Raw genomic sequence first — 27,662 nt, 5'->3', positions numbered from 1 at the left:
GAACTTGCAGCTCTCTGGCGCCCCCTTACCCTCAGGTCAGTTAGGGTACTGCACCTAGGGTTATTAGTCGTCAGAAAGGCTGCCTTACTATGTACTGGCTATTGGGCACGCTGCAGCGAGGGCGATATAACTACTCCCACTCAGGCTGGAACAATAATTATCAACGCCGTCCGTCACTACAAAGTGTCCCAAACGCACAGGACAAATCCGCTGCCACCAGCTCCGATTTCTTCATTAATAACGGGTCCGGAGCCAACCCAAATTAGTAGCGTATTCCCTTCAGAGGACGTGACAGTACGTTATAGAGCAGGGAGAAACAAAGCTAGTAATTTTATATATTTTACTCTAAAAAGGTAGGCAGTGTTTACAAAAGTATAAAAAGAAATTATAAAATGAGACAAGTATTGTATGTACAGTACAATTACAAATAAAATGGGATTAAAGTTGAAAAAACACAGTTCCTTATGTCATTTCATCTCATGGCAGACCATGTGCTGTGGGGGATGGGCATAAATCCAGATGCATTACAGATCTTTCTCGCAGCTAGACCCGGGACAAAAGACTAGTGAAGACTGATGTCTCACTCACTTATCTCCGGGCCCAAAACCAAGATACTCCCCCTGTGGTGACCTCACTCGGAGGCTGAATACTCCCCTTTCTTAGACTTATGACAAGCCATTTCTATACATAAGTCACTGTATGAACCTCGTAGAAGAACAACACAATGATCAGGATGCTCATCACGTCATGGGGGTTATTTTAAGCATAAACACGGCTATGACCCGCTTACGGAGAAATCCGTTCCTTGCATTTCGTTGGGCTTAGATCCTAGCGATTTTAGTGAGTTATAGATTTCTCGGTGGACATTCGGAATATGTAACTCTTATATCTCTATCCCTGATTGGTGCCATTATACATAACTTTTCAAGAACAAAAGAGTCCCATGTGGTTTGGAAGTTGCTGTACCAGTTATGGCTGGTATCAGGTGGGAGGGGGGATGAAGGGTTTTGACAGAGGACTGGCTTTCCCAGCACAAAGCCATAAAAATTCCTCAGTGAAGCTGGCACGCTGGTCTCACATTACAGCGATATAGCAGGGGGGAGGGAGGAAGAGTGGCTTAGAATTCCAGCCTTGTGCTGGCAGGAAGAGGAAACTGCAACCGAGAGCTCTGTATGGGTAAATGAAGTAATCAGAACTTCTTCCTATTTCCTAACATCCACTGACCCCCCATAGAGCTCTGAAAAACATTGCACCACTGACCCCATAGAGCTCTGCAGAGCATGTCACCACTGACCTCCATAGAGCTCTGCTGAGTATTACATCACTGACCCCCATAGAACTCTGCAGAACATTGCACCATTGACCTCCATAGAGCTCTACAGAGTATTGCATCACTGACCTCTATAGAGCTCTGCAGAGCATCTCACCACTGACCCCCATAGAGCTCTGCAGAACATCTCACCACTGACCCCCATAGAGCTCTGCAGAGCATCTCACCACTGACCCCATAGAGCTCTGCAGAGCATCTCACCACTGACCCCCATAGAGCTCTGCAGAGCATCTCACCACTGACCCCATAGAGCTCTGCAGAGCATCTCACCACTGACCCCATAGAGCTCTGCAGAGCATCTCACCACTGACCCCCATAGAGCTCTGCAGAGCATCTCACCACTGACCCCATAGAGCTCTGCAGAGCATCTCACCACTAACACCCATAGAGCTCTGCAGAGCATCTCACCACTGACCTCCATAGAGCTCTGCTGAGTATTACATCACTGACCCCCATAGAACTCTGCAGAACATTGCACCATTGACCTCCATAGAGCTCTACAGAGTATTGCATCACTGACCTCTATAGAGCTCTGCAGAGCATCTCACCACTGACCCCCATAGAGCTCTGCAGAGCATCTCACCACTGACCCCCATAGAGCTCTGCAGAGCATCTCAGCACTGACCCCATAGAGCTCTGCAGAGCATCTCACCACTGACCCCCATAGAGCTCTGCAGAGCATCTCAGCACTGACCCCCATAGAGCTCTGCTGAGTATTACACCACTGACCTCCACAGAACATTGCACCATTGACCTCCATAGAGCTCTGCAGAGCATCTCACCACTGACCCCCATAGAGCTCTGCAGAGCATCGCACCACTGACCCCATAGAGCTCTGCAGAGCATCTCACCACTGACCCCCATAGAGCTCTGCAGAGCATCTCACCACTGACACCCATAGAGCTCTGCAGAGCATCTCACCACTGACCTCCATAGAGCTCTGCTGAGTATTACATCACTGACCCCCATAGAACTCTGCAGAACATTGCACCATTGACCTCCATAGAGCTCTACAGAGTATTGCATCACCGACCTCTATAGAGCTCTGCAGAGCATCTCACCACTGACCCCCATAGAGCTCTGCAGAGCATCTCACCACTGACCCCATAGAGCTCTGCAGAGCATCTCACCACTGACACCCATAGAGCTCTGCAGAGCATCTCACCACTGACCCCATAGAGCTCTGCTGAGTATTACACCAGACCTCCACAGAACATTGCACCACTGACCTCCATAGAGCTCTGCAGAGCATCTCGCCACTGACCCCCATAGAGCTCTGCAGAGCATCTCACCACTGACCCCATAGAGCTCTGCAGAGCTTCGCACCACTGACCCCCATAGAGCTCTGCAGAGCATTGCTCCCTTCACCCCCTCACATACATAGCAGTATATTCTGCAGAGTATTGCACTGCTCTGTAGGGGGACATGTAACGTATTGATTGCATTATTTGGGCAGGAGCGCTCCCTCTCTGCTTGTATGGACCTGTCAGGACCATGATCTCAGGTGCGCAGAACATTTCATGAAGACAAGCTGATAACAGAGGACAATAGAGTTGATTGTCTTCGCCATCTCTGCGGGTCACTGTCCGGACCATGTTATGTGCCTGTGAGTCCTTCATCACCCTCCGCTAGAGATCAATCAGAAGTGGCTGATAACAGAGAACAATAGTTGTACAAAGAGAAACTTGTGAGTTATTCTGTTCTGTTCCTAGAGGGGTAATTATGGAGCATGGAGGAGTAATTACTGATCTCTGGGAGGACAATACTGATGGGTAGATAAAGCATGGTGGACAAACGTATGGGCGTGCAGAGCTGTGTACATCGTCATGGCCAGGTGGGCACGTACCATTATGCCTCCCTTGCTTTAATCCTCCCCCATATGGATGGTTATTAGATAGCTCTACCAGATTTGTAGGGAGTCCAGTGGGCGGTGCTTTTCAGTGACTACTATCAGCACCGTTGAATTATGGGGCCACAAACACCTGATTGGGGGTCTCCTGGTGATACGAGTCGACAACATTAGGGTTATTGAAGCCTTGCCTGCGATGTTAGATGTAATTTTCAGATATGGACAATTCCTTTAAGGGAATATCTTAAAGGGGAATACCACCTTTAGAAATTTATAAAAGGGTTGTCTTTGAAATAAAAGGTGCTGCCGGGGATCAGGACATTTCCAGAGCCTGAAAAGTGAGTGGATAAAAGCCATCCATACCCCCCAGCATACATGGCGGACCCCTTATAACAAGGAATTAGTGGCCCCTTAGACATATTGTAGACACTTTGTCATTGCAATGAGCTTTCTCTTCTGCTCGGGAATATCCTACGGCTTCTGGAATGGAGGACGGCGGGAGGCGGGGGGGATAGGGATGAAGAATTGTTTATATAAAGCCCCCATTAACATTCCAGTTCCATCACTGGGAGCCCGTGCAGGGGAAGCTGGCACTGTGCCCACGGACATGTGGCTAATTACTGGAGATCCTTAGGATCCTCTACCCATCTTTGTGGACCTGGGTGCCACCGCCGTCCTCTCATAGGTGATATTGGTGTATATTTGGTTTTCGGCCGCACCCTGGGGTGTTGATTGACACCCTATTGACGTTCCTCACCGTTCTGAGATGTTCCTCTGTGTTCCTTATGTAAATTCACAAATGTTAAATATGTCTGGAACTTGAATTTCAGGTCTAAGGAGATATGGTAATCGGGGTGGAGGCGCCCGGAGGGGAGCAAGGCCTCATGGGGATGGGGTCAGTGTGTGACAGATGGATTCTGGTCGTCATCATCTTCATAGCTTTGAGAAACTTTACATTAATGGCTACAAAATCTATTGGTTCCAGGAACAAAATCATTGGTCTTGGTCAAAGTCTTCTTGGATTTTACGGGCAACACAATCTTATCAATCTATCACCACCACATATTATGGCAAAGTCCCCAACAATGGAAATATTTAGGTTGCCATGGGCAACACCACCTTAATTCCTTTACCACCATTGTTCCTAAGGCCAGTTTAACACGTGCGTTTATTTCCAGTACCTGAAAAAACGGTACTGGAGATATCCATATCCGTGTGTGTAATACTTGCGGCACACGTGTGGCAACCGTGTGACGCATCAGTACCACAAGGACGGGCGCCAGGGAAAAAGCATTACAGTAAGCGCTGTTCCCCGGCGCCGGGTGCTGAACGCGGCTCTCATCATTCTCCCCTGCTCTACCGGCGACCAGCACGAGCAGAGGAGAAAGATGAGTTATATTCAAGTCAAAACAATGACAGCAGGTGGGGGCTTTTGGGACTATTACTCCCATCATCCGACACCTGGTGCCACTAATAACAATGACAGCAGGAGCAGATGATGGGGGTATTAATCAACCGCCGCCTGCGCTATAACAAAATAAATGAATGACAAACCCGGCGTGGGTTCTCCCCGTGTATTCTATAACCAGACAGGCAAAATTCACTGCTGGGGCCTGCAAGCCTCAGCTGTCAGCTTCAGCAAGGTTGGTTATCAAGAATAAAGGGGTCCCCACGCTGTTTTTTTTTTAAAATTTAAATAAATCATTAAAAAAACAACAACCAGCCTTTCTAAAGCAGACAGCTGGGGGCTGGTATTCTCACACTGGTAAGGGGCCATGGATATTTGCCTCTTCCCAGCCTAAAAATAGCAGCACACAACTGCTGAGAAAACGCACATCTATTAGATGCGCCAATTATAGCGCTTTGCCTGGCTCTTCCCACGGCCCTGTAGCAGTGGCAAGTGGGGTAATAGTTGTGGGGTTGATGTCACCTTTGTATTGTCAGGTGACATCAATCCCATGGCTTAGTAATGGAGAGACGTCTATAAGACACCTATCCATTACTAATCCTATAGTTGTATGGTAAATAAAGACACAGCCAGAATAGTCTTTTTAGAAATAAAACAAAACACACTTTTACTTTTTATTTAAAAGTTACAAACACAGTTATTCTCACCTAATGCTTATTTCACCGAAGCCCTAGTTCTCCTGTAATAAAAATAAATTAAAAAACAACAATTTCCCTCACCTGTCCGTTGTTCTGTCCCATGCTGTAATCCATGTCTGGGGGAAATTAGCAGCATCATGGGCTAGAGAGATAAGAATTGTATATTCCGTATGTCCATCGTTAGAGCTATCAGTCCCTGAAAGCGCTCTCCGCTAGATGCAACGAGTGCAAAGTGCGGATTTCTCGGTAAGCGGTTCACGTAATTGCTCCATGTTCACGGTTAAAGGAACGCACCTGACTTGGGGAACAGTATGAGCATGGTGTCATATTTATGGATGGTTCACACAGCAAGTTATGCATAAAAATATCCTAAGTAAAGGGGAGGTGTCAGCCTCTAATTGATGTCACCACAGGGGGAGTGCCTGGGTTTGGAATATCTTAGTGAGACAGCATTCCAGCAGTGTCTTGTGTCCGGGGTCCAGCTGCTCTCTACATACGTGCTATGCATCTAGATGATTTTATCCTCCTAAGCCACAGCCCAGCCAAGATGATACCATGACATAACGACCTGTAAGTGTTCTTTTCAAGTTTAATCCCATTTTATTTGTAATTTGTATTGTACACATGATTTTGTCTTCTTTATAATATCTTTTATACTTTGTAAACACTGCCTACCTTTTTATAGAGTAAAATATATAATTTAGTAGCTTGTCTCTCCCTGCTCTATAAACAGAAGTGAATTACTACTGATTTGGGTTGGCTCTGGACCCATTAATCCTTAGGAAATCGGAGCTGGTGGCAGCATACTTTGTTCTGTGCGTTTGGGAATCTTTGTAGGCGTTGATAATTATTGTTCCTGCCTTGCGTGGGAGTAGTTATATTGCCCTCGCTGCAGTGTGCCCTTGGCCAGTACATAGCAGGCAGCCTCTCTGGTGACTAATTACACTAGATGCAGTACCTAGTCTGACCTGAGGGTAAAGGGGGCGCCAGAGAGCTGCAAGTTCCAAAGTGGGGTATAGATTAATCCTTTTCAGAAGGAACCAGGGGCAACGAAACAACCCCGGTTCGTGACAAATTGGTGTGAGTAGTAGGGACGATACAGGTATCCTCCCCAGGATCCCTGACATATTATTGGCAGCACGGTGTGAACCGTGGCACTGTATATAGCGGGAGACTGTATATCTAGGGCTGTATATAGTGGGTGGCTGTATACAGTGTCTTGCAAAATTATTCGGCTCCCTGGAACTTTTCAACTTCTTCCCACATATCATGCTTCAAACATAAAGATACCAAATGTAAGTTTTTGGCGAAGAATCAACAACAAGTGGAACACAATTGTAAAGGTGAACGAAATTTATTGCTTATTTTACATTTTTGTGGAAATTCAAAAACTGAAAAGTGGGGCGTGCAATATTATTCGGCCCCTTTACTTTCAGTGCAGAAGTTCATTGTGGATCTCTGAATGATCCAATGTTGTCCTAAATGCCTATTGATGATAAATAGAATCCACCTGTGTGTAATCAAGTCTCCGTATAAATGCACCTGCTCTGTGATAGTCTCAGGGTTCTGTGTGAAGCACAGAGAGGATCATGAAGCACAAGGAACACAACAGGCAGGTCCGTGATACTGTTGTGGAGAAGTTTAAAGCCGGATTTGGATACAAAATGATTTCCAAAACTTTAGACATCCCAAGGAGCACTGTGCAAGCGATCATATTAAAATGGAAGGAGTATCATACCACTGCAAATCTACCAAGACCCGGCCGTCCCTCTAAACTTTCATCTCAAACAAGGAGAAGACTGATGAGAGATGCAGCCAAGAGGCCCATGATCACTCTGGATGAACTGCAGAGATCTACAGCTGAGGTGGGACAGTCTGTCCATAGGACAACAATCAGTCGTACACTGCACAAATCTGGCCTTTATGGAAGAGTGGCAAGAAGAAAGCCATTTCTCAAAGATATCCATAAAAAGTGTTGTTTAAAGTTTGCAACAAGCCACCTGGGAGACACTAAACATGTGGAAGAAGGAGCTCTGGTCAGATGAAACAAAAATCTAACTTTTTGGCGACAATGCCAAACGATATGCTTGGCGTAAAGGCAACACAGCTCATCACCCTGAACACTTTAGGTTTGAAGCATGATATGTGGGAAAAGGTTGAAAAGTTCCAGGGGGCCGAATACTTTTGCAAGGCACTGTATAGTGGGCGGCTGTATCCCAGGGCTGTATATAGTGGGCGGCTGTATACTGTGACGTGAGGTATGTCTGGTATGGGGATGTGTCTGGATCTGTACATTACTGGGTGGATATATCTGGGGGCCGCGCAGAGTGCTCCGCACTGGATACAGAGTACATGGCTCCTGTCTTCTCTTCCTAGGATGGGGGTGAAGTCTCTGCGCTGTTTTCCCTGGTACGGAAGGAGGAAAGAACGAAAAAGAAGCAAATCCAGTCATGAAGGTGAGAGATGAGGAGCTACATATACATGGGGGTGCGGTGTACACAGGAGGGGGTACGTGTACACACGAGGGTGCTCTGTATACAGGAGGGGCTACATGTAGACACGGGGTGCTCTGTATACAGGAGGGGCTACGTGTAGACACGGGGTGCTCTGTATACAGGAGGGGCTACGTGTAGACACGGGGGTGCTCTATATACAGGAGGGGCTACGTGTACACACGGGGGTTCGGTGTATACAGGAGGGGCTACGTGTGGACACGGGGTGCTCTGTATACAGGAGGGGCTACGTGTACACACGGGGGTGCGGTGTATACAGGAGGGGCTACGTGTAGACACGGGGTGCTCTGTATACAGGAGGGGCTACGTGTAGACACGGGGGTGCTCTATATACAGGAGGGGCTACGTGTACACACGGGGGTTCGGTGTATACAGGAGGGGCTACGTGTGGACACGGGGTGCTCTGTATACAGGAGGGGCTACGTGTACACACGGGGGTGCGGTGTATACAGGAGGGGCTACGTGTAGACACGGGGTGCTCTGTATACAGGAGGGGCTACGTGTAGACACGGGGTGCTCTGTATACAGGAGGGGCTACGTGTAGACACGGGGGTGCTCTATATACAGGAGGGGCTACGTGTACACACGGGGGTGCGGTGTATACAGGAGGGGCTACGTGTAGACACGGGGTGCTCTGTATACAGGAGGGGCTACGTGTAGACACGGGGTGCTCTGTATACAGGAGGGGCTACGTGTAGACACGGGGGTGCTCTATATACAGGAGGGGCTACGTGTACACACGGGGGTTCGGTGTATACAGGAGGGGCTACGTGTGGACACGGGGTGCTCTGTATACAGGAGGGGCTACGTGTACACACGGGGGTGCGGTGTATACAGGAGGGGCTACGTGTAGACACGGGGTGCTCTGTATACAGGAGGGGCTACGTGTAGACACGGGGTGCTCTGTATACAGGAGGGGCTACGTGTAGACACGGGGGTGCTCTATATACAGGAGGGGCTACGTGTACACACGGGGGTGCGGTGTATACAGGAGGGGCTACGTGTAGACACGGGGTGCTCTGTATACAGGAGGGGCTACGTGTAGACACGGGGTGCTCTGTATACAGGAGGGGCTACGTGTAGACACGGGGGTGCTCTATATACAGGAGGGGCTACGTGTACACACGGGGGTGCGGTGTATACAGGAGGGGCTACGTGTAGACACGGGGTGCTCTGTATACAGGAGGGGCTACGTGTAGACACGGGGTGCTCTGTATACAGGAGGGGCTACGTGTAGACACGGGGGTGCTCTATATACAGGAGGGGCTACGTGTACACACGGGGGTGCGGTGTATACAGGAGGGGCTACGTGTAGACACGGGGTGCTCTGTATACAGGAGGGGCTACGTGTACACACGGGGGTGCGGTGTATACAGGAGGGGCTACGTGTAGACACGGGGTGCTCTGTATACAGGAGGGGCTACGTGTAGACACGGGGTGCTCTGTATACAGGAGGGGCTACGTGTAGACACGGGGGTGCTCTATATACAGGAGGGGCTACGTGTACACACGGGGGTGCGGTGTATACAGGAGGGGCTACGTGTAGACACGGGGTGCTCTGTATACAGGAGGGGCTACGTGTAGACACGGGGTGCTCTGTATACAGGAGGGGCTACGTGTAGACACGGGGGTGCTCTATATACAGGAGGGGCTACGTGTACACACGGGGGTGCGGTGTATACAGGAGGGGCTACGTGTAGACACGGGGTGCTCTGTATACAGGAGGGGCTACGTGTACACACGGGGGTGCAGTGTATACAGGAGGGGCTACGTGTAGACACGGGGGTGCGGTGTATACAAGAGGGGCTACGTGTAGACACGGGGGGTGCTGTGTATACAGGAGGGGCTATGTGTACACACGGGGGTGCTCTATATACAGGAGGGGCTACGTGTACACACGGGGGTGCGGTGTATACAGGAAGGGCTACGTGTAGGTGCTCTGTATACAGGAGGGGCTACGTGTACACACGGGGGTGCGGTGTATACAGGAGGGGCTACGTGTAGACACGGGGGTGCGGTGTATACAAGAGGGGCTACGTGTAGACACGGGGGGTGCTGTGTATACAGGAGGGGCTACGTGTAGACACGGGGGTGCTGTGTATACAGGAGGGGCTACGTGTAGACACGGGGGTGCGGTGTACACAGGAGGGGCTACGTGTAGACATGGGGGTGCGGTGTACACAGGAGGGGGTACGTGTACACACGAGGGTGCTCTGTATACAGGAGGGGCTACGTGTAGACACGGGGTGCTCTGTATACAGGAGGGGCTACGTGTAGACTCGGGGTGCTCTGTATACAGGAGGGGCTACGTGTAGACACGGGGGTGCTCTATATACAGGAGGGGCTACGTGTACACACGGGGGTGCGGTGTATACAGGAGGGGCTACGTGTAGACACGGGGTGCTCTGTATACAGGAGGGGCTACGTGTACACACGGGGGTGCGGTGTATACAGGAGGGGCTACGTGTAGACACGGGGGTGCGGTGTATACAGGAGGGGGTACGTGTACACACGGGGGGTGCGGTTTACACAGGAGGGGCTACGTGTAGACACGGGGGTGCGGTATATACAGGAGGGGCTACGTGTAGACACGGGGGTGCGGTGTACACAGGAGGGGGTACGTGTATACACGGGGATGCGGTGTATACGGGGGGGTAGTGGGTACGTCTACACAGGGTTGCGGTGTACACGGGGGTGTCGGGCTGCGGTGTATACACAGGAGCGTACACACGTGTGAGCAGAGCACGTTGTACCCATGTTTCTTCTTCTTCCCACAGAGACCCCCGCATCCCCTGCCCCTCAGGAGGAGAAGCCGCGCCTGCGCTCCACCAACTCCTCCGGCAGCGATACGGACGGCCAGCAGAGCCGCGCGTGCTTCAGCGGTAAAGCCCGCGTGTCCTTCCGCCATGAGATGGACTCCATGTTTGTGAATGACTCCACCTTCTGAGGACAGGACTGTCTCTTCCCTCCAGCTCCAGGATTTGGGGGGATTCGTCCTGAGTTGGGGGCCGCACTGAATATTGACTGGAAGGGACTACAATCTCATCATCCTCAGCTACGGGCGCAGTACTCAGAATCCACCAGAAGGTGGCAGCACAGGCTTGGGCACCTCTATGGCCACTATCACTGTGCGGTGACACAGCGCCCCCTATATGCTGTATCAGTCATATCTGCTGCCTCGATCAGTGCTGGTTATTGCTCTCTGTTATCAGCCATATTCCAATATGGAGGTCACCAGTATCCTGAGATTTTTTTTTTAAATTATTACTGTTTTATTAATGAAATGTTATAATAGGTCGCCCCCTTGTGTCCGCAGTCAGTGCTGATCACTAGAAGGAAAATTCTAGTGCGATTTGTCTCCTGCTGGACCATCAGATGCTGGATTACCAGATGCACGACACTTCTGCCACTGACCACAAGTCCAAGAGTGACCTCGCAGGGGGTCTGATTTATAGACGTTTTCACATTTTATTTTTTTATGAATAAACATAAAAATGGCATCTGAGCCTGAATGCAAAGACCTGTGCTTGCTGCCAGTGAATGCTTGAAAAGAGATGAAGAGCACCTGCACTGACCCAGGGTAACAGACCCTCAGATGTGTATGCGGGTCAATGGGAAGAGGGCGACTGTTACACCCCGATCCTCCCAGCACCTCCAATTTTAGAGCTCAAGTTTTAGCTTTAATTAACCAAAGTGAATCCATAATACCACCATATCACACGAATGTCTCCATTCCTGGTCTGAAAGGAGGAATTAGTCCTAGCGGTAATTGTGTCTCCAGGAGTCCATCATGACGGCACCATCAGGTGGTCGTCCTTCGTATCCTTGATAGGGGCATTTACCCTCTTGTGTGTTCCTGTCCTTCGCTCCTCCACCACCCGCCAGTTATTTTTCAACTACCCCACCAGGATGGATGCATCTCCATTTTATTGAAAATTCCTTCTACATACGTTACCTTCACATAGCAGACAGGAAATTTAAGGGGGGAGGAATGTAAGGGTGCAGTCATGATGGACTATTGGACACACAATTACGGCTAGGATTAATTCCCCCTTTTCAGGATGTCCCTCCTGACAGCACCATCAGAATACCAGAGAGAACATTCAGGGTAGGACACTTCTTGGGAGATCTTTGCTTTTGAAGGCCATCTTTTGGCCTTATAATGTCTACAAAAAGTTATTAAGGCTTGACCATGTCGCTGCCCTGCAGATCTGGTCCACCGAAGCCCCAGCCCAAGATGTAGAGACTGCTCTGGGTGAATGGGCTGTAGTGTTATCCGGACGAGTTCTTCCTTCTGAGGTATAGGCCAAACTGGTTACGGATTTAATCCATCTTACTAGTGTAGTTCTTGAAGCCTTTTTCACACCAAACTTAATAAATAGAGTCAATTCGCCAAACTTTTGTGGCTTCTGAGTATTGAAGAACTGGCCTTCTTACATTCAATGAGTGAAACTTAAGCTCTCGTCTATCCTTGTGGTTTTGACAGAAGGAAGGTAAGATGGTATTTTGGCTTGTATGAAAGGTTGTTGCCACCTTAGAATGTCACAATCATCTAGAACTCTTAGGTAGGGATCGTTGATAGATAATGCCTGAATTTCTCCACTCTTTCGAAATTATTAGCAACCAGGAAGGCTGTTTGTAAGGAGAGTTATTCCAAATCTTGAGTCTTCTAGGGGCTCATATGGTGGTCTACATAGGTCGTTTAGGACCAGATTCAAGTCCCATGGTGGAATGGAGCTTTCTATGTTCCCAAGTCTGCCTCTGACCTTAACAAATCCCTCAATCCAGAGACGACTCGCTAGTGGACAATCCAAGATGAAATTTATAGGTTTTAATCCCTTGTAGAACCCCACCTGGAGGAAATCCAGAATTTTTAGAATATCTGGACATGAAATTTCCGACATTGACTCTCGGTGTTGTGAACAAAACGTCTTCCAGATTCTTGTATTTTGGATACTACTCTGAAAGCCCTTGAGATCAAGTATCACCTTCAGGATCCAGCCTGATAGCTGCAGATGACTGGCCCCTGGAAAAGAAGATGGTGCCTTAGTGGTAAGAGGACGTGGATTGTCCAGAGCCATTTGTTTCAGCAGGGGAAACCAGCTGCTCTTGGGCCAAAATTGTCCCATTAAGATTACTTTGGCCTGATCCTCTCGAATTTTTCTCTGCGCTGACGGAATTAGGAAAAATGGTGGAAAAGCACATGCTAAATGAATGTTCCATACCTGGGACCAAGCATCTATGCCCACTGGGCTGTCTCCTGGATTTGAGGAGAAACTTCTGAACCTTTGCCTTTTTCCCTGTGGGATACCCCAGCGATAGGTTAGCCGATGAAACTCTTCCCAGTTCACTACCCATTCCGATGTCCGTACTTTCTTCCTGCTGAGAAAGTCGGCACTCTGATTTTGAGACCGCGTCAGGTGTAATGCTGAAACTAAAAGGACAGTTTTCTCTGCCCAACGAAAGATGTTTGTGGCTAAAGCAGGGAGATGGTGATGTCTCGGCCCCCCCCCTTGATGACGGAGGAGGGCCACTGTAGTGACATTGTCCGATAGGACCCTGACATGATGATTTCTTGAGGTAATCTGCCATCTCTGATGTTTCCCAGACATCTCGAAACGCTCTGTAGCTTGACGATCTGAGATAACCTGGCTCTGGCCAGGTGCCCGGTGGATATGGACCTTCTCCATGAGGCCACTGCTGCTTGTGTCTGTAGTAGCTGTCACGAATAGGGATAGAATCCACAGATTTCATTTTTGAAGATTCTCCACAGACATCCACCAACTTAATGACTTTTTCACTGCTATGGACAATTTTATTTTCTTGTCCACCGGTTCCTTCCACGATGTTCAAGTTTCCCATTGCAACTGTCTCCAGTGAAACCGACTCCACCGAACGCCTGGTATACAAGCCGTCATCAGGCCCAGGATCTTCATACCCTCTCTGAAGGCGAGGACTCGGGCTCTGAGCTCCTCCTGCTTCTTCCCCGGTAGAAAGGACGACCGGTGTTCTGAATCCAAACGGCTCCTACAAAAACCTTGTTGTCACGTCTGAGGTTCCGATTTCTCCCAGTTTATAATCCAGCCTAGATTTTTCAAAATCAAGATGGTTGAGACCAAATGTTTATTTTTTAGCTGTTGGGGCGATTCATCTACTAGACGAAAGTCGTCCATTCATTGAACAATGACTTTCACCCTTAGCCATGATTTCTGCCACCAGTGCGGTGGAAAGACCAGATGGAAGACACCGCTATTAGTGATGATGAATCATTCTGACCTTTTTGTACAAGACCCCTGAGTTAAGGACTTTAGACTGTGCGGAAGTCGCCCCCAGGTTTTCTCATTGAGAATAGACATGAGTAGTAACCGAGGAACCGTTCGGCGTTTGGTCCCGGTAATCGCTGCGCCCAAATCTACTAGCTCTGGTGTGTCTCCTAGAAATCTATAGAAAATTGGAAATGCATTAGTGCCATAGAAAATCGGAAAATGCTTCATTGTGCACATGTGGAATATTGGGAAAATGAAGCGGTAGTATGGCCAAGAAAACTTACAGTAAAGAGGAAGGTACCTAGCGCATAGATCGACCAATATATCTCAGCCCAACAGCCAACGTCAAGGCGTCCTCCATTGTCAGGTCCCTGTCCACCTCCCGCTAGTGTCAGGTGCTTTTAAGTAGCGAACGCCTTCCTGCCCCATAAATTGTAGCCTTCTAGCCCAGGAGAGGGGTCTTATCAGCACGGGGACCCAACACATACTGGCCAATGGATGCTCCAAGTACCTTCCTTTTTACTAGACAAAGGGCAGCGCAGAGAAATAATGCTGCCATACTGCACACATAAGGCCACCTGCATAAATAATGCCGCCATACTGCACACACAGAAATAATGCCGCCATACTGCACATAGGGCCACACAGAAATAATGCCGCCATACTGCACACATAGGGACACGTAGAGGAATAATGCCGCCATACTGCACACAGAGAAATAATGCCGCCATACTGCACACATAGGGACACGTAGAGGAATAATGCCGACATACTGCACACACAGAGAAATAATGCCGCCATACTGCACACACAGAAAGAATGCCGCCATACTGCATACACAGAAATAATGCCGCCATACTGCACACATAGGGACACGTAGAGGAATAATGCCGCCATACTGCACACACAGAAAGAATGCCGCCATACTGCACACACAGAAATAATGCCGCCATACTGCACACATAGGGACACGTAGAGGAATAATGCCGCCATACTGCACACAGAGAACTACACACATATGGCCACTTAAAAATAATGCTGGGCTGCTCACAACTACCGCCATCATAGTGTGCACATGAATAACACCGTTGTACTGCACAGTCAGCCGTCGTACAGGGCGGATATAAAACAGGGCACATACATGACACCGCCACACTAACACTCCCCGTCCATCCATAAAGAACTAGCGGCATCACACAGCTCCCCCCTCTGTACGAGGAGTCGTGACTGCAGCTCTGGATGTGACTAGAGCAGGACACATGACTATTTGCCCCCGAGAGAGAACGACATTGCGGGAGCTGACACCTCAGGTTTATTAGGGTCATCACATAAGTAACAAAAACATAAGGGTGAGAAAGGGAACATCGGGGCGACATCATGAGGCTGAGAATCGGGGCAATTCATTCCCAAGGATCACCTGACGCTCCACACCCGCTTCTGTGATGGCGGCAAGACGAATGACGCCCCCGCTGGATCCATCACGCTCCATCGCCAGCGCCAAAGCTGCAAGAGAGGAAGGGGTTACAGCACAGGGGAAAGGGGCAGACTGTCACCCTGCAGGGGGCGGAGACTACTAGCTCCTCCTACCAGTATCACCCTGCAGGGGGCGGAGACTACTAGCTCCTCCTACCAGTATCACCCTGCAGGGGGCGGAGACTACTAGCTCCTCCTACCAGTATCACCCTGCAGGGGGCGGAGACTACTAGCTCCTCCTACCTGTATCACCCTGCAGGGGGCGGAGACTACTAGCTCCTGCTATCATCCTGCAGTGGGGCGGAGACTACTAGCTCCTATCTGTATTACCTTGCAGGGGGCGGAGACTACTAGCTCCTCCTATCTGTATCACCCTGCAGGGGGCGGAGACTACTAGCTCCTCCTATCATCCTGCAGTGGGGCGGAGACTACTAGCTCCTATCTGTATTACCCTGCAGGGGGCGGAGACTACTAGCTCCTCCTATCTGTATCACCCTGCAGGGGGGCGGAGACTACTAGCTCCTCCTATCTGTATCACCCTGCAGGGGCGGAGACTACTAGCTCCTCCTATCTGTATCACCCTGCAGGGGGCGGAGACTCCTAGCTCCTCCCATCGTCCTGCAGTGGGGCGGGGCTATCCTCTTCCTCTGGTCACATGATCTCACCGTTTGCAGTGAATTTCAGACACTCCTCCTTGGTCATTCCGGTTTTGTATGTAGAGTCCACATATCCATAGATGTAGGAGCTGCCGGAGCCTCCGATGGAAAACGGCTGATGCACCATCATCCCCCCCATGGGCACCGTGTACACCTGCAGCAGAGAGATGGGGGTATGTGAGGGGTTACATGTATGTGGGGGGAGCTGTCACAGGCGGGGGGGAGGAGGAGGAGAAGGGTCACAGACGGGGAAGGAGGAGAAGGGTCACAGACGGGGAAGGAGGAGAAGGAGAAGGGTCACAGGCGGGGGAGGAGGAGGAGGAGAAGGGTCACAGGCGGGGAAGGAGGAGAAGGAGAAGGGTCACAGGCGGGGGAGGAGGAGGAGGAGAAGGGTCACAGGCGGGGAAGGAGGAGAAGGAGAAGGGTCACAGGCGGGGGAGGAGGAGAAGGAGAAGGGTCATAGACGGGGGAGGAGGAGGAGGAGAAGGGTCACAGGCGGGGAAGGAGGAGAAGGAGAAGGGTCACAGGCGGGGAAGGAGGAGAAGGAGAAGGGTCACAGGCGGGGGAGGAGGAGAAGGGTCACAGGCGGGGGAGGAGGAGGAGAAGGGTCACAGGCGAGGGAGGAGAAGGAGAAGGGTCACAGGCGAGGGAGGAGGAGGAGAAGGGTCACAGGCGAGGGAGGAGGAGGAGAAGGGTCACAGGCGAGGGAGGAGAAGGAGAAGGGTCACAGGCGGGGGAGGAGGAGGAGGAGAAGGGTCACAGGCGGGGAAGGAGGAGAAGGAGAAGGGTCACAGGCGGGGGAGGAGGAGGAGGAGAAGGGTCACAGGCGGGGGAGGAGGAGAAGGGTCACAGGCGGGGGAGGAGGAGGAGGAGAAGGGTCACAGGCGGGGGAGGAGGAGGAGAAGGGTCACAGGCGAGGGAGAAGAAGAGTCACAGGCGAGGGAGGAGGAGGAGAAGGGTCACAGGCGAGGGAGGAGGAGGAGGGTCACAGGCGAGGGAGGAGGAGGAGAAGGGTCACAGGCGAGGGAGGAGGAGGAGAAGGGTCACAGGCGGGGGAGGCGGAGAAGGGTCACAGGCGAGGGAGGAGGAGGAGAAGGGTTACAGGCGGGGGAGGAGGAGGAGGAGAAGGGTCACAGGCGGGGGAGGAGGAGGAGAAGGGTCACAGGCGGGGGAGGAGAAGGGTCACAGGCGAGGGAGGAGGAGGAGAAGGGTCATAGGCGAGGGAGGAGGAGGAGAAGGGTCACAGGCGAGGGAGGAGGAGGAGGAGGAGGAGAAGGGTCACAGGCGAGGGAGGAGGAGGAGGAGGGTCACAGGCGAGGGAGGAGGAGGAGAAGGGTCACAGGCGAGGGAGGAGGAGGAGAAGGGTCACAGGCGGGAGAGGAGGAGGAGGAGAAGGGTCACAGGCGGGGGAGGAGGAGGAGGAGAAGGGTCACAGGCGGGGGAGGAGGAGAAGGGTCACAGGCGGGGAGGAGGAGGAGAAGGGTCACAGGCGGGGGAGGAGAAGGGTCACAGGCGGGGGGAGGAGAAAGAGAAGGGTCACAGGCGGGGGAGGAGGAGGAGAAGGGTCACAGGCGGGGGAGGAGGAGGAGAAGGGTCACAGGCGGGGGAGGAGGAGGAGAAGGGTCACAGGCGGGGGAGGAGGAGGAGACGGGTCAAAGGCGGGGGAGGAGGAGGAGACGGGTCACAGGCGGGGGAGGAGGAGGAGGAGGGTCACAGGCGGGGGAGGAGGAGGAGGAGGGTCACAGGCGGGGGAGGAGGAGGGTCACAGGCGGGGGAGGAGAAGGGTCACAGGAGAAGGGTCACAGGCGGGGGGAGGAGGAGGAGAAGGGTCACAGACAGGGAAGGAGGAGAAAGAGAAGGGTCACAGGCGGGGGGGAGGAGGAGGAGAAGGGTCACGGGCGGGAGGAGGAGGAGAAGGGTCACAGACAGGGAAGGAGGAGAAAGAGAAGGGTCACAGGCGGGGGAGGAGGAGGAGGGGAAGGGTCACAGGCGGGGGGAGGAGGAGAAGGGTCACAGCCGGGGGAGGAGGAGGAGAAGGGTCACAGCCGGGGGAGGAGGAGGAGAAGAAGGGTCACAGGCGGGGGAGAAGGAGGAGAAGGGTCACAGGCCGGGGAGGAGGAGGAGGAGGAGAAGGGTCACAGGCGGGGGAGGAGAAGGGTCACAGGCGGGGGAGGAGAAGGGTCACAGGCAGGGGAGGAGAAGGGTCACAGGCTGGGGAGGAGGAGGAGAAGGGTCACAGGCGGGGAAGGAGGAGGAGAAGGGTCACAGGCGGGGGAGGAGGAGGAGAAGGGTCACAGGCGGGGGAGGAGGAGGAGAAGGGTCACAGGCGGGGGAGGAGAAGGAGGAGAAGGGTCACAGGCGGGGGAGGAGGAGAAGGGTCACAGGCGGGGGAGGAGGAGGAGAAGGGTCACAGGCGGGGGAGGAGGAGGAGAAGGGTCACAGGCGGGGGAGGAGAAGGGTCACAGGCGGGGGAGGAGAAGGGTCACAGGCGGGGGAGGAGAAGGGTCATAGGCGGGGGAGGAGGAGGAGGAGAAGGGTCACAGGCGGGGGAGGAGGAGGAGAAGGGTCACAGGCGGGGGAGGAGGAGGAGAAGGGTCACAGGCGGGGAGGAGGAGGAGGAGAAGGGTCACAGGCGGGGGAGGAGGAGGAGAAGGGTCACAGGCGGGGGAGGAGGAGAAGGGTCACAGGCGGGGGAGGAGGAGGAGAAGGGTCACAGGCGGGGGAGGAGGAGGAGAAGGGTCACAGGCGGGGGAGGAGGAGAAGGGTCACAGGCGGGGGAGGAGGAGGAGAAGGGTCACAGGCGGGGGAGGAGGAGGAGGAGGGTCACAGGCGGGGGAGGAGGAGGGTCACAGGCGGGGGAGGAGGAGGAGGAGGGTCACAGGCGGGGGAGGAGGAGGGTCACAGGCGGGGGAGGAGGAGGAGGAGGGTCACAGGCGGGGGAGGAGGAGGGTCACAGGCGGGGGAGGAGGAGGAGGAGGGTCACAGGCGGGGGAGGAGGAGGGTCACAGGCGGGGGAGGAGGAGGAGGAGGGTCACAGGCGGGGGAGGAGGAGGGTCACAGGCGGGGGAGGAGGAGGAGGAGGAGGGTCACAGGCGGGGGAGGAGGAGGGTCACAGGCGAGGGAGGAGGAGGAGAAGGGTCATAGGCGAGGGAGGAGGAGGAGAAGGGTCACAGGCGAGGGAGGAGGAGGAGGAGGAGGAGAAGGGTCACAGGCGAGGGAGGAGGAGGAGGAGGGTCACAGGCGAGGGAGGAGGAGGAGGAGGGTCACAGGCGAGGGAGGAGGAGGAGAAGGGTCACAGGCGAGGGAGGAGGAGGAGAAGGGTCACAGGCGGGGGAGGAGGAGGAGGAGAAGGGTCACAGGCGGGGGAGGAGGAGGAGAAGGGTCACAGGCGGGGGAGGAGGAGGAGGAGAAGGGTCACAGGCGGGGGAGGAGGAGAAGGGTCACAGGCGGGGGAGGAGGAGGAGAAGGGTCACAGGCGGGGGAGGAGAAGGGTCACAGGCGGGGGAGGAGAAAGAGAAGGGTCACAGGCGGGGGAGGAGGAGGAGAAGGGTCACAGGCGGGGGAGGAGGAGGAGAAGGGTCACAGGCGGGGGAGGAGGAGGAGACGGGTCACAGGCGGGGGAGGAGGAGGAGACGGGTCACAGGCGGGGGAGGAGGAGGAGACGGGTCACAGGCGGGGGAGGAGGAGGAGGAGGGTCACAGGCGGGGGAGGAGGAGGAGGAGGGTCACAGGCGGGGGAGGAGGGGGGTCACAGGCGGGGGAGGAGAAGGGTCACAGGAGAAGGGTCACAGGCGGGGGGAGGAGGAGGAGAAGGGTCACAGACAGGGAAGGAGGAGAAAGAGAAGGGTCACAGGCGGGGGGGAGGAGGAGGAGAAGGGTCACGGGCGGGAGGAGGAGGAGAAGGGTCACAGACAGGGAAGGAGGAGAAAGAGAAGGGTCACAGGCGGGGGAGGAGGAGGAGGGGAAGGGTCACAGGCGGGGGGAGGAGGAGAAGGGTCACAGCCGGGGGAGGAGGAGGAGGAGGAGGAGAAGGGTCACAGCCGGGGGAGGAGGAGGAGAAGAAGGGTCACAGGCGGGGGAGAAGGAGGAGAAGGGTCACAGGCCGGGGAGGAGGAGGAGGAGGAGAAGGGTCACAGGCGGGGGAGGAGAAGGGTCACAGGCGGGGGAGGAGAAGGGTCACAGGCAGGGGAGGAGAAGGGTCACAGGCTGGGGAGGAGGAGGAGAAGGGTCACAGGCGGGGAAGGAGGAGGAGAAGGGTCACAGGCGGAGGAGGAGAAGGGTCACAGGCGGGGGAGGAGGAGGAGAAGGGTCACAGGCGGGGGAGGAGGAGAAGGGTCACAGGCGGGGGAGGAGAAGGAGGAGAAGGGTCACAGGCGGGGGAGGAGGAGAAGGGTCACAGGCGGGGGAGGAGGAGGAGAAGGGTCACAGGCGGGGGAGGAGGAGGAGAAGGGTCACAGGCGGGGGAGGAGAAGGGTCACAGGCGGGGGAGGAGAAGGGTCACAGGCGGGGGAGGAGAAGGGTCATAGGCGGGGGAGGAGGAGGAGGAGAAGGGTCACAGGCGGGGGAGGAGGAGGAGAAGGGTCACAGGCGGGGGAGGAGGAGGAGAAGGGTCACAGGCGGGGAGGAGGAGGAGGAGAAGGGTCACAGGCGGGGGAGGAGGAGGAGAAGGGTCACAGGCGGGGGAGGAGGAGGAGAAGGGTCACAGGCGGGGGAGGAGGAGAAGGGTCACAGGCGGGGGAGGAGGAGGAGAAGGGTCACAGGCGGGGGAGGAGGAGGAGAAGGGTCACAGGCGGGGGAGGAGGAGGAGAAGGGTCACAGGCGGGGGAGGAGGAGGAGAAGGGTCACAGGCGGGGGAGGAGGAGGAGGAGGGTCACAGGCGGGGGAGGAGGAGGGTCACAGGCGGGGGAGGAGGAGGGTCACAGGCGGGGGAGGAGGAGGGTCACAGGCGGGGGAGGAGGAGGAGGGTCACAGGCGGGGGAGGAGGAGGAGGGTCACAGGCGGGGGAGGAGGAGGAGAAGGGTCACAGGCGGGGGAGGAGGAGGAGAAGGGTCACAGGCGGGGGAGGAGGAGGAGAAGGGTCACAGGCGGGGGAGGAGGAGGAGGAGGGTCACAGGCGGGGGAGGAGGAGGGTCACAGGCGGGGGAGGAGGAGGGTCACAGGCGGGGGAGGAGGAGGGTCACAGGCGGGGGAGGAGGAGGAGGGTCACAGGCGGGGGAGGAGGAGGAGGGTCACAGGCGGGGGAGGAGGAGGAGGAGGGTCACAGGCGGGGGAGGGTCACAGGCGGGGGAGGAGGAGGAGGAGGGTCACAGGCGGGGGAGGAGGAGGGTCACAGGCGGGGGAGGAGGAGGAGGAGGAGGGTCACAGGCGGGGGAGGAGGAGGAGGAGGGTCACAGGCGGGGGAGGGTCACAGGCGGGGGAGGAGGAGGAGGAGGGTCACAGGCGGGGGAGGGTCACAGGCGGGGGAGGAGGAGGGTCACAGGCGGGGGAGGAGGAGGAGGAGAAGGGTCACAGGCGGGGGAGGAGAAGGGTCACAGGCGGGGGAGGAGGAGAAGGGTCACAGGCGGGGGAGGAGGAGAAGGGTCACAGGCGGGGGAGGAGGAGGAGAAGGGTCACAGGCGGGGGAGGAGGAGAAGGGTCACAGGCGGGGGAGGAGGAGGAGAAGGGTCACAGGCGGGGGAGGAGGAGGAGGAGGGTCACAGGCGGGGGAGGAGGAGAAGGGTCACAGGCGGGGGAGGAGGAGGAGGAGGGTCACAGGCGGGGGAGGAGGAGGGTCACAGGCGGGGGAGGAGGAGGAGGAGGGTCACAGGCGGGGGAGGAGGAGGAGGGTCACAGGCGGGGGAGGAGGAGGGTCACAGGCGGGGGAGGAGGAGGAGGAGGGTCACAGGCGGGGGAGGAGGAGGGTCACAGGCGGGGGAGGAGGAGGAGGAGGAGGGTCACAGGCGGGGGAGGAGGAGGAGGGTCACAGGCGGGGGAGGAGGAGGGTCAGAGGCGGGGGAGGAGGAGGAGGAGAAGGGTCACAGGCGGGGGAGGAGAAGGGTCACAGGCGGGGGAGGAGGAGAAGGGTCACAGGCGGGGGAGGAGGAGGAGAAGGGTCACAGGCGGGGGAGGAGGAGGAGAAGGGTCACAGGCGGGGGAGGAGGAGGAGAAGGGTCACAGGCGGGGGAGGAGGAGGAGAAGGGTCACAGGCGGGGGAGGAGGAGGAGAAGGGTCACAGGCGGGGGAGGAGGAGGAGAAGGGTCACAGGCGGGGGAGGAGGAGGAGAAGGGTCACAGGCGGGGGAGGAGGAGGAGAAGGGTCACAGGCGGGGGAGGAGGAGAAGGGTCACAGGCGGGGGAGGAGGAGAAGGGTCACAGGCGGGGGAGGAGGAGAAGGGTCACAGGCGGGGGAGGAGGAGGAGAAGGGTCACAGGCGGGGGAGGAGGAGGAGAAGGGTCACAGGCGGGGGAGGAGGAGGAGAAGGGTCACAGGCGGGGGAGGAGGAGGAGAAGGGTCACAGGCGGGGGAGGAGGAGGAGAAGGGTCACAGGCGGGGGAGGAGGAGGAGGAGGGTCACAGGCGGGGGAGGAGGAGGGTCACAGGCGGGGAGGAGGAGGAGGGTCACAGGCGGGGGAGGAGGAGGGTCACAGGCGGGGGAGGAGGAGGAGGAGGGTCACAGGCGGGGGAGGAGGAGGAGGAGGGTCACAGGCGGGGGAGGAGGAGGAGGGTCACAGGCGGGGGAGGAGGAGGGTCACAGGCGGGGGAGGAGGAGGGTCACAGGCGGGGGAGGAGGAGGAGGAGGAGGGTCACAGGCGGGGGAGGAGGAGGAGGAGGGTCACAGGCGGGGGAGGAGGAGGGTCACAGGCGGGGGAGGAGGAGGGTCACAGGCGGGGGAGGAGGAGGGTCACAGGCGGGGGAGGAGGAGGAGGAGAAGGGTCACAGGCGGGGGAGGAGGAGAAGGGTCACAGGCGGGGGAGGAGGAGAAGGGTCACAGGCGGGGGAGGAGGAGAAGGGTCACAGGCGGGGGAGGAGGAGGGTCACAGGCGGGGGAGGAGGAGGGTCACAGGCGGGGGAGGAGGAGGGTCACAGGCGGGGGAGGAGGGTCACAGGCGGGGGAGGAGGAGGAGGAGGGTCACAGGCGGGGGAGGAGGAGGAGGAGGGTCACAGGCGGGGGAGGAGGAGGAGGAGAAGGGTCACAGGCGGGGGAGGAGAAGGGTCACAGGCGGGGGAGGAGAAGGGTCACAGGCGGGGGAGGAGGAGAAGGGTCACAGGCAGGGGAGGAGGAGAAGGGTCACAGGCGGGGGAGGAGGAGAAGGGTCACAGGCGGGGGAGGAGGAGAAGGGTCAAAGGCGGGGGAGGAGGAGAAGGGTCACAGGCGGGGGAGGAGGAGAAGGGTCACAGGCGGGGGAGGAGGAGAAGGGTCACAGGCGGGGGAGGAGGAGAAGGGTCACAGGCGGGGGAGGAGGAGAAGGGTCACAGGCGGGGGAGGAGGAAAAGGGTCACAGGCGGGGGAGGAGGAAAAGGGTCACAGGCGGGGAGGAGGAAAAGGGTCACAGGCGGAGGAGGAGGAAAAGGGTCACAGGCGGGGGAGGAGGAAAAGGGTCACAGGCGGGGGAGGAGGAAAAGGGTCACAGGCGGGGGAGGAGGAAAAGGGTCACAGGCGGGGGAGGAGGAGGAGAAGGGTCACAGGCGGGGGAGGAGGAGAAGGGTCACCGGCGGGGGTGGAGGAGAAGGGTCACCGGCGGGGGTGGAGGAGAAGGGTCACCGGCGGGGTCATCGGGGGTGAATTTTGCCTCATACCTGCCCCCCTTTCCTCTGGTCCCACCCGGCGACGATGATCCCGGCCATCAGGTCCTCGCGGTACTTGTAGCACATCTCCTTGAAGAGGTTGGCGGCGGTGTGGACGAGGGGCAGCGTGCCCAGCTCTATGCTGTGGGGAGCAGACACGGGGGTTAGAGGGGAGCTCCTCCATACTGTGCCCCCTCCATCAGACGCTGCCGCCGGTCACTACTGACCTGTGAAATCCCAGCTGGTAGGTGACGGCATCGGCGATGGCCTGAGTGTCCGCCGCACTGCCGGAGCGACAGCAGAAGATGCGGTCATGGACGGGGGTCAGCTTGTCCGTCACCCTGTTAGCGATGTACGCCCTGCAGAGAGGAAACCGTCAGCGACCACAGAAGGCGGACCGCGCACTGCTAGGCCCGGGGCATGATGGGTAATCACGGACCATGAGGTTTCCCCCCTTCATATCTGCAGTGGTATAGCCCAGTGATCTCCACCAGGGGCCACACACTCACCCAGTGGTCGTCCTGGAATCAGCGCCGATCACCACCCCGCCATCAAACTCCACCGCCATGATGGTCGTCTGCAGAGAGAAGCGAGAAGGATGAGCACCCCGAAGATGGAGCTCCAGTCACTGCCAGAGCTGCGCTCACCCCAAATATGGAGCATCGGGCACCAGTCACAGCCATTCTGCCTCCACGCCTCGCCATTCTGCCTCCACGCATCGCCATTCTGCCTCCACGCATCGCCATTCTGCCTCCACGCATCGCCATTCTGCCTCCACGCATCGCCATTCTGCCTCCACGCCTCGCCATTCTGCCTCCACGCATCGCCATTCTGCCTCCACGCCTCGCCATTCTGCCTCCACGCATCGCCATTCTGCCTCCACGCATCGCCATTCTGCCTCCACGCATCGCCATTCTGCCTCCACGCATCGCCATTCTGCCTCCACGCATCGCCATTCTGCCTCCACGCCTCGCCATTCTGCCTCCACGCATCGCCATTCTGCCTCCACGCCTCGCCATTCTGCCTCCACGCATCGCCATTCTGCCTCCACGCATCGCCATTCTGCCTCCACGCATCGCCATTCTGCCTCCACGCCTCGCCATTCTGCCTCCACGCATCGCCATTCTGCCTCCACGCATCGCCATTCTGCCTCCACGCATCGCCATTCTGCCTCCATGCATCGCCATTCTGCCTCTATAGATCGGCATTGTACATGCATGAAAGCTGACATGTGCCCGCAATAGGCGCGGGTGGAATCTCGATCCACCCGCTGCTATTAACTAGTTAAATGCCGCTGTCAAACACTGACAGCGGCATTTAACCAGCACTTCCGGCCAACGGGGCGGAAATGAGCGCATTGCTGACCCCCGTCACATGATCGGGGGTCAGCAATGTGTCGGCATGACAACCAGAGGTCTATTGAAGACCTCTATGGTGGTTGATGCCAGTTTTCACCCTGTGGTCGGCCCTCATAGCAAGCAGTAATTCAGCTACATAGGGGCGATCTGATGATCGAGTGCCAGCTTCTAGTCTCCCATGGAGGCTATTGAAGCATGGCAAAAGTAAAAAAAAAAAATGTTTTAAAAAATATGAAAAAAATTAAAAATACAAAAGTTTAAATCACCCCCCTTTCGCCCCATTCAAAATAAAACAATAAAAAAAAAAAAAAGAAATCAAACCTACACATATTTGGTATCGCCGCGTTCAGAATCGCCCGATCAATAAAAAAATGCATTAACCTAATCGCTAAACGGCGTAGTGAGAAAAAAAATAGAAATGACAGAATTACGGGTTTTCTTGGTCGCTGCGACATTGCATTAAAATGCAATAACGGGCGATCAAAAGAACATATCTGCACAAAAGTGGTATCATTAAAAACGCCAGCTCGGCACACAAAAAATAAGCCCTCACCCGACCCCAGATCACAAAAAATGGAGACGCTACAGGTATCAGAAAATGGTGCAATTTTTTTTTTAGCAAAGTCTTGAATTTTTTTTTACCACTTAGATAAAAAATAACCTAGTCATGTTAGGTGTCTGTGAACTCGTAATGACCTGGAGAATCATAATATAAGGTCAGTATTATCTTTTAGTGAACCTTGTAAAAAAGACAAACAAAAAAGAAGTGTGGAACTGCACTTTTTTTTTTGCACTTTCACCGCACTTGGGATTTTTTTCCCGTTTTCTAGTACATGACATGGTAAAACCAATGATGTCGTTCAAAAGTACAACTCGTCCTGCAAAAAATAAGCCCTCACATGGCCAAATTGACGGGAAAATAAAAAAGTTATGGCTCTGGGAAGGAGGGGAGCGAAAACGAGAACATGAAAACACCCCTGGTCATGAAGGGGTTAATATTTCCCCCCCTCTTTCTCGGTCCCCGGGGGCCAGACCTGGCGGACGCACCATGGAGGAGAACTACAACTCCCAGCACGGCCGCCGTGTATCCCCCGTCTTACCCCGGTGGTCACTTCCCGGCTCATCCACTCCTGCTCCATAGTCTCCCCGCCGCTCAGCGGCCCCGCACCAGGACTCAGCATCTTCACCGCCGCCATGATTCTCTGCTCTGCCGGGAGACGGGGGAGGAATCTCACAGGAACTTCCGGCGCACGGATATGACGAAATGATGTGCACACTCATGGGTGTAGAAAGATGGCCGCCCGGCGCTGACATATGACGTAGCGAGCATTAGACGCTAGTGAGGTGAGCGCTCATGCTGCTGGGGTGTACAAAGATGGCCGGTGCGGCGTGCGTGATGGATGGGAGGACAAAGATGGCGGTAGGTGTCAATTAATAAATCATGATAATAAATAACAGGAGGAGAGTAATATAGTTATAATAATCTCCATAAGTTCCTTTAATTACCATCTTCTCAGTTAGCCATTAAAAGGTATCAACCACTGAGGACTCTCAATTCTAAATATTTTTCTCCTTTACCTCAGTAATTCAATAAAGGAGCACCCCAAAGACCCTCTTACAAATCCATAATACAGCAGGTCCGCCACCATGACGCCTCACTGATAATCCGGCAATCGCCCCCCATACTAGTGTGATCTGTAGAGCAATAACCGTGTCGGCCAGCAGATGTCAGCACAGCCCGCCGCTCTCCGCACTCTCTCCGCACTCTCTCCGCACTCTCTCCGCACTCTCTCCGCGCTCTCTCCGCACTCTCTCAGCACAGCCCGCCGCTCTCCGCACTCTCTCCGCACTCTCTCCGCGCTCTCTCCGCGCTCTCTCCGCACTCTCTCCGCACTCTCTCAGCACAGCCCGCCGCTCTCCGCACTCTCTCCGCACTCTCTCCGCACTCTCTCCGCGCCCTCTCCGCGCCCTCTCCGCACTCTCTCCGCACCCTCTCCGCACTCTCTCCGCACCCTCTCAGCACTCTCTCCGCACTCTCTCAGCACAGCCCGCCGCTCTCCGCACTCTCTCCGCACTCTCTCAGCACAGCCCGCCGCTCTCCGCACTCTCTCCGCACTCTCTCCGCACTCTCTCAGCACTCTCTCAGCACAGCCCCGCCGCTCTCCGCACTCTCTCTGCACTCTGATTGATGACTGGGATGGGCCCGTTCTTCCTATTGGTGGTGGCCCCACGGCAAGGACCTGTAATAATTCAGAATTCCATGTCTTCACCTTCATATCCTTCCTCCCCCACTAATTTATTCTTTTCTGGTGCAGATCTGCGGTGGCCCTATGGAATTGCCAAATAAAGA

The 27,662-nt window shown here is 55.4% G+C and overlaps 2 protein-coding genes across 4 annotated transcripts in view; one reads left to right on the top strand and one right to left on the bottom strand.

The window, feature by feature from the left end:
• Positions 1 to 11,316, top strand: part of C5H17orf114 (chromosome 5 C17orf114 homolog) — an 88,746-nt gene extending 77,430 nt beyond the window's left edge. For 2 of the 3 annotated variants that reach the window (XR_013215494.1, XM_077261603.1), the window contains exons 2-3: positions 7,662 to 7,741; positions 10,576 to 11,316. Coding sequence is in view for 1 of the 3 variants with exons in the window: in XM_077261603.1 (XP_077117718.1) it covers positions 7,662 to 7,741; positions 10,576 to 10,745 (250 nt within the window). In the remaining 2 variants the exon portion in view is untranslated. Of the gene's footprint in view, positions 1 to 5,698; positions 5,856 to 7,661; positions 7,742 to 10,575 lie in introns of all 3 variants that reach the window. The other variant, XR_013215493.1, reaches the window with a different exon arrangement.
• Positions 11,317 to 15,358: 4,042 nt separating this feature from the next.
• Positions 15,359 to 26,570, bottom strand: PSMB6 (proteasome 20S subunit beta 6). Its single transcript, XM_077261602.1, has 6 exons — positions 26,413 to 26,570; positions 24,464 to 24,531; positions 24,182 to 24,313; positions 23,967 to 24,096; positions 16,203 to 16,347; positions 15,359 to 15,567 (listed from the first exon to the last, which is right to left on the bottom strand). Exons 1-6 carry the CDS (start codon positions 26,506 to 26,508, stop codon positions 15,440 to 15,442), a joined length of 699 nt encoding a protein of 232 aa, XP_077117717.1. The 5' UTR covers positions 26,509 to 26,570; the 3' UTR covers positions 15,359 to 15,439.
• Positions 26,571 to 27,662: the final 1,092 nt, after the last annotated feature.

Source organism: Ranitomeya variabilis, chromosome 5, assembly GCF_051348905.1.
Source record: "Ranitomeya variabilis isolate aRanVar5 chromosome 5, aRanVar5.hap1, whole genome shotgun sequence".
Classification (NCBI taxonomy): Eukaryota; Metazoa; Chordata; class Amphibia; order Anura; family Dendrobatidae; genus Ranitomeya; species Ranitomeya variabilis.
The sequence above is the reverse complement of the archived record's forward strand: the minus strand, read 5'-3'. Positions and strand labels throughout refer to the sequence as shown.

What these genes read in the sequence shown, in the direction of transcription:
- PSMB6 (XM_077261602.1), bottom strand. Translation starts at nt 26,508, where the DNA reads ATGGCGGCGGTGAAGATGCTGAGTCCTGGTGCGGGGCCGCTGAGCGGC. An exon ending in TACCAGCTGGGATTTCACAG is followed by an intron (nt 24,097 to 24,181) that starts GTCAGTAGTGAC and finishes TGCTCCCCACAG; the next exon opens with CATAGAGCTGGGCACGCTGC. An exon ending in TCTGAAATTCACTGCAAACG is followed by an intron (nt 15,568 to 16,202) that starts GTGAGATCATGT and finishes CCTCTCTTGCAG; the next exon opens with CTTTGGCGCTGGCGATGGAG.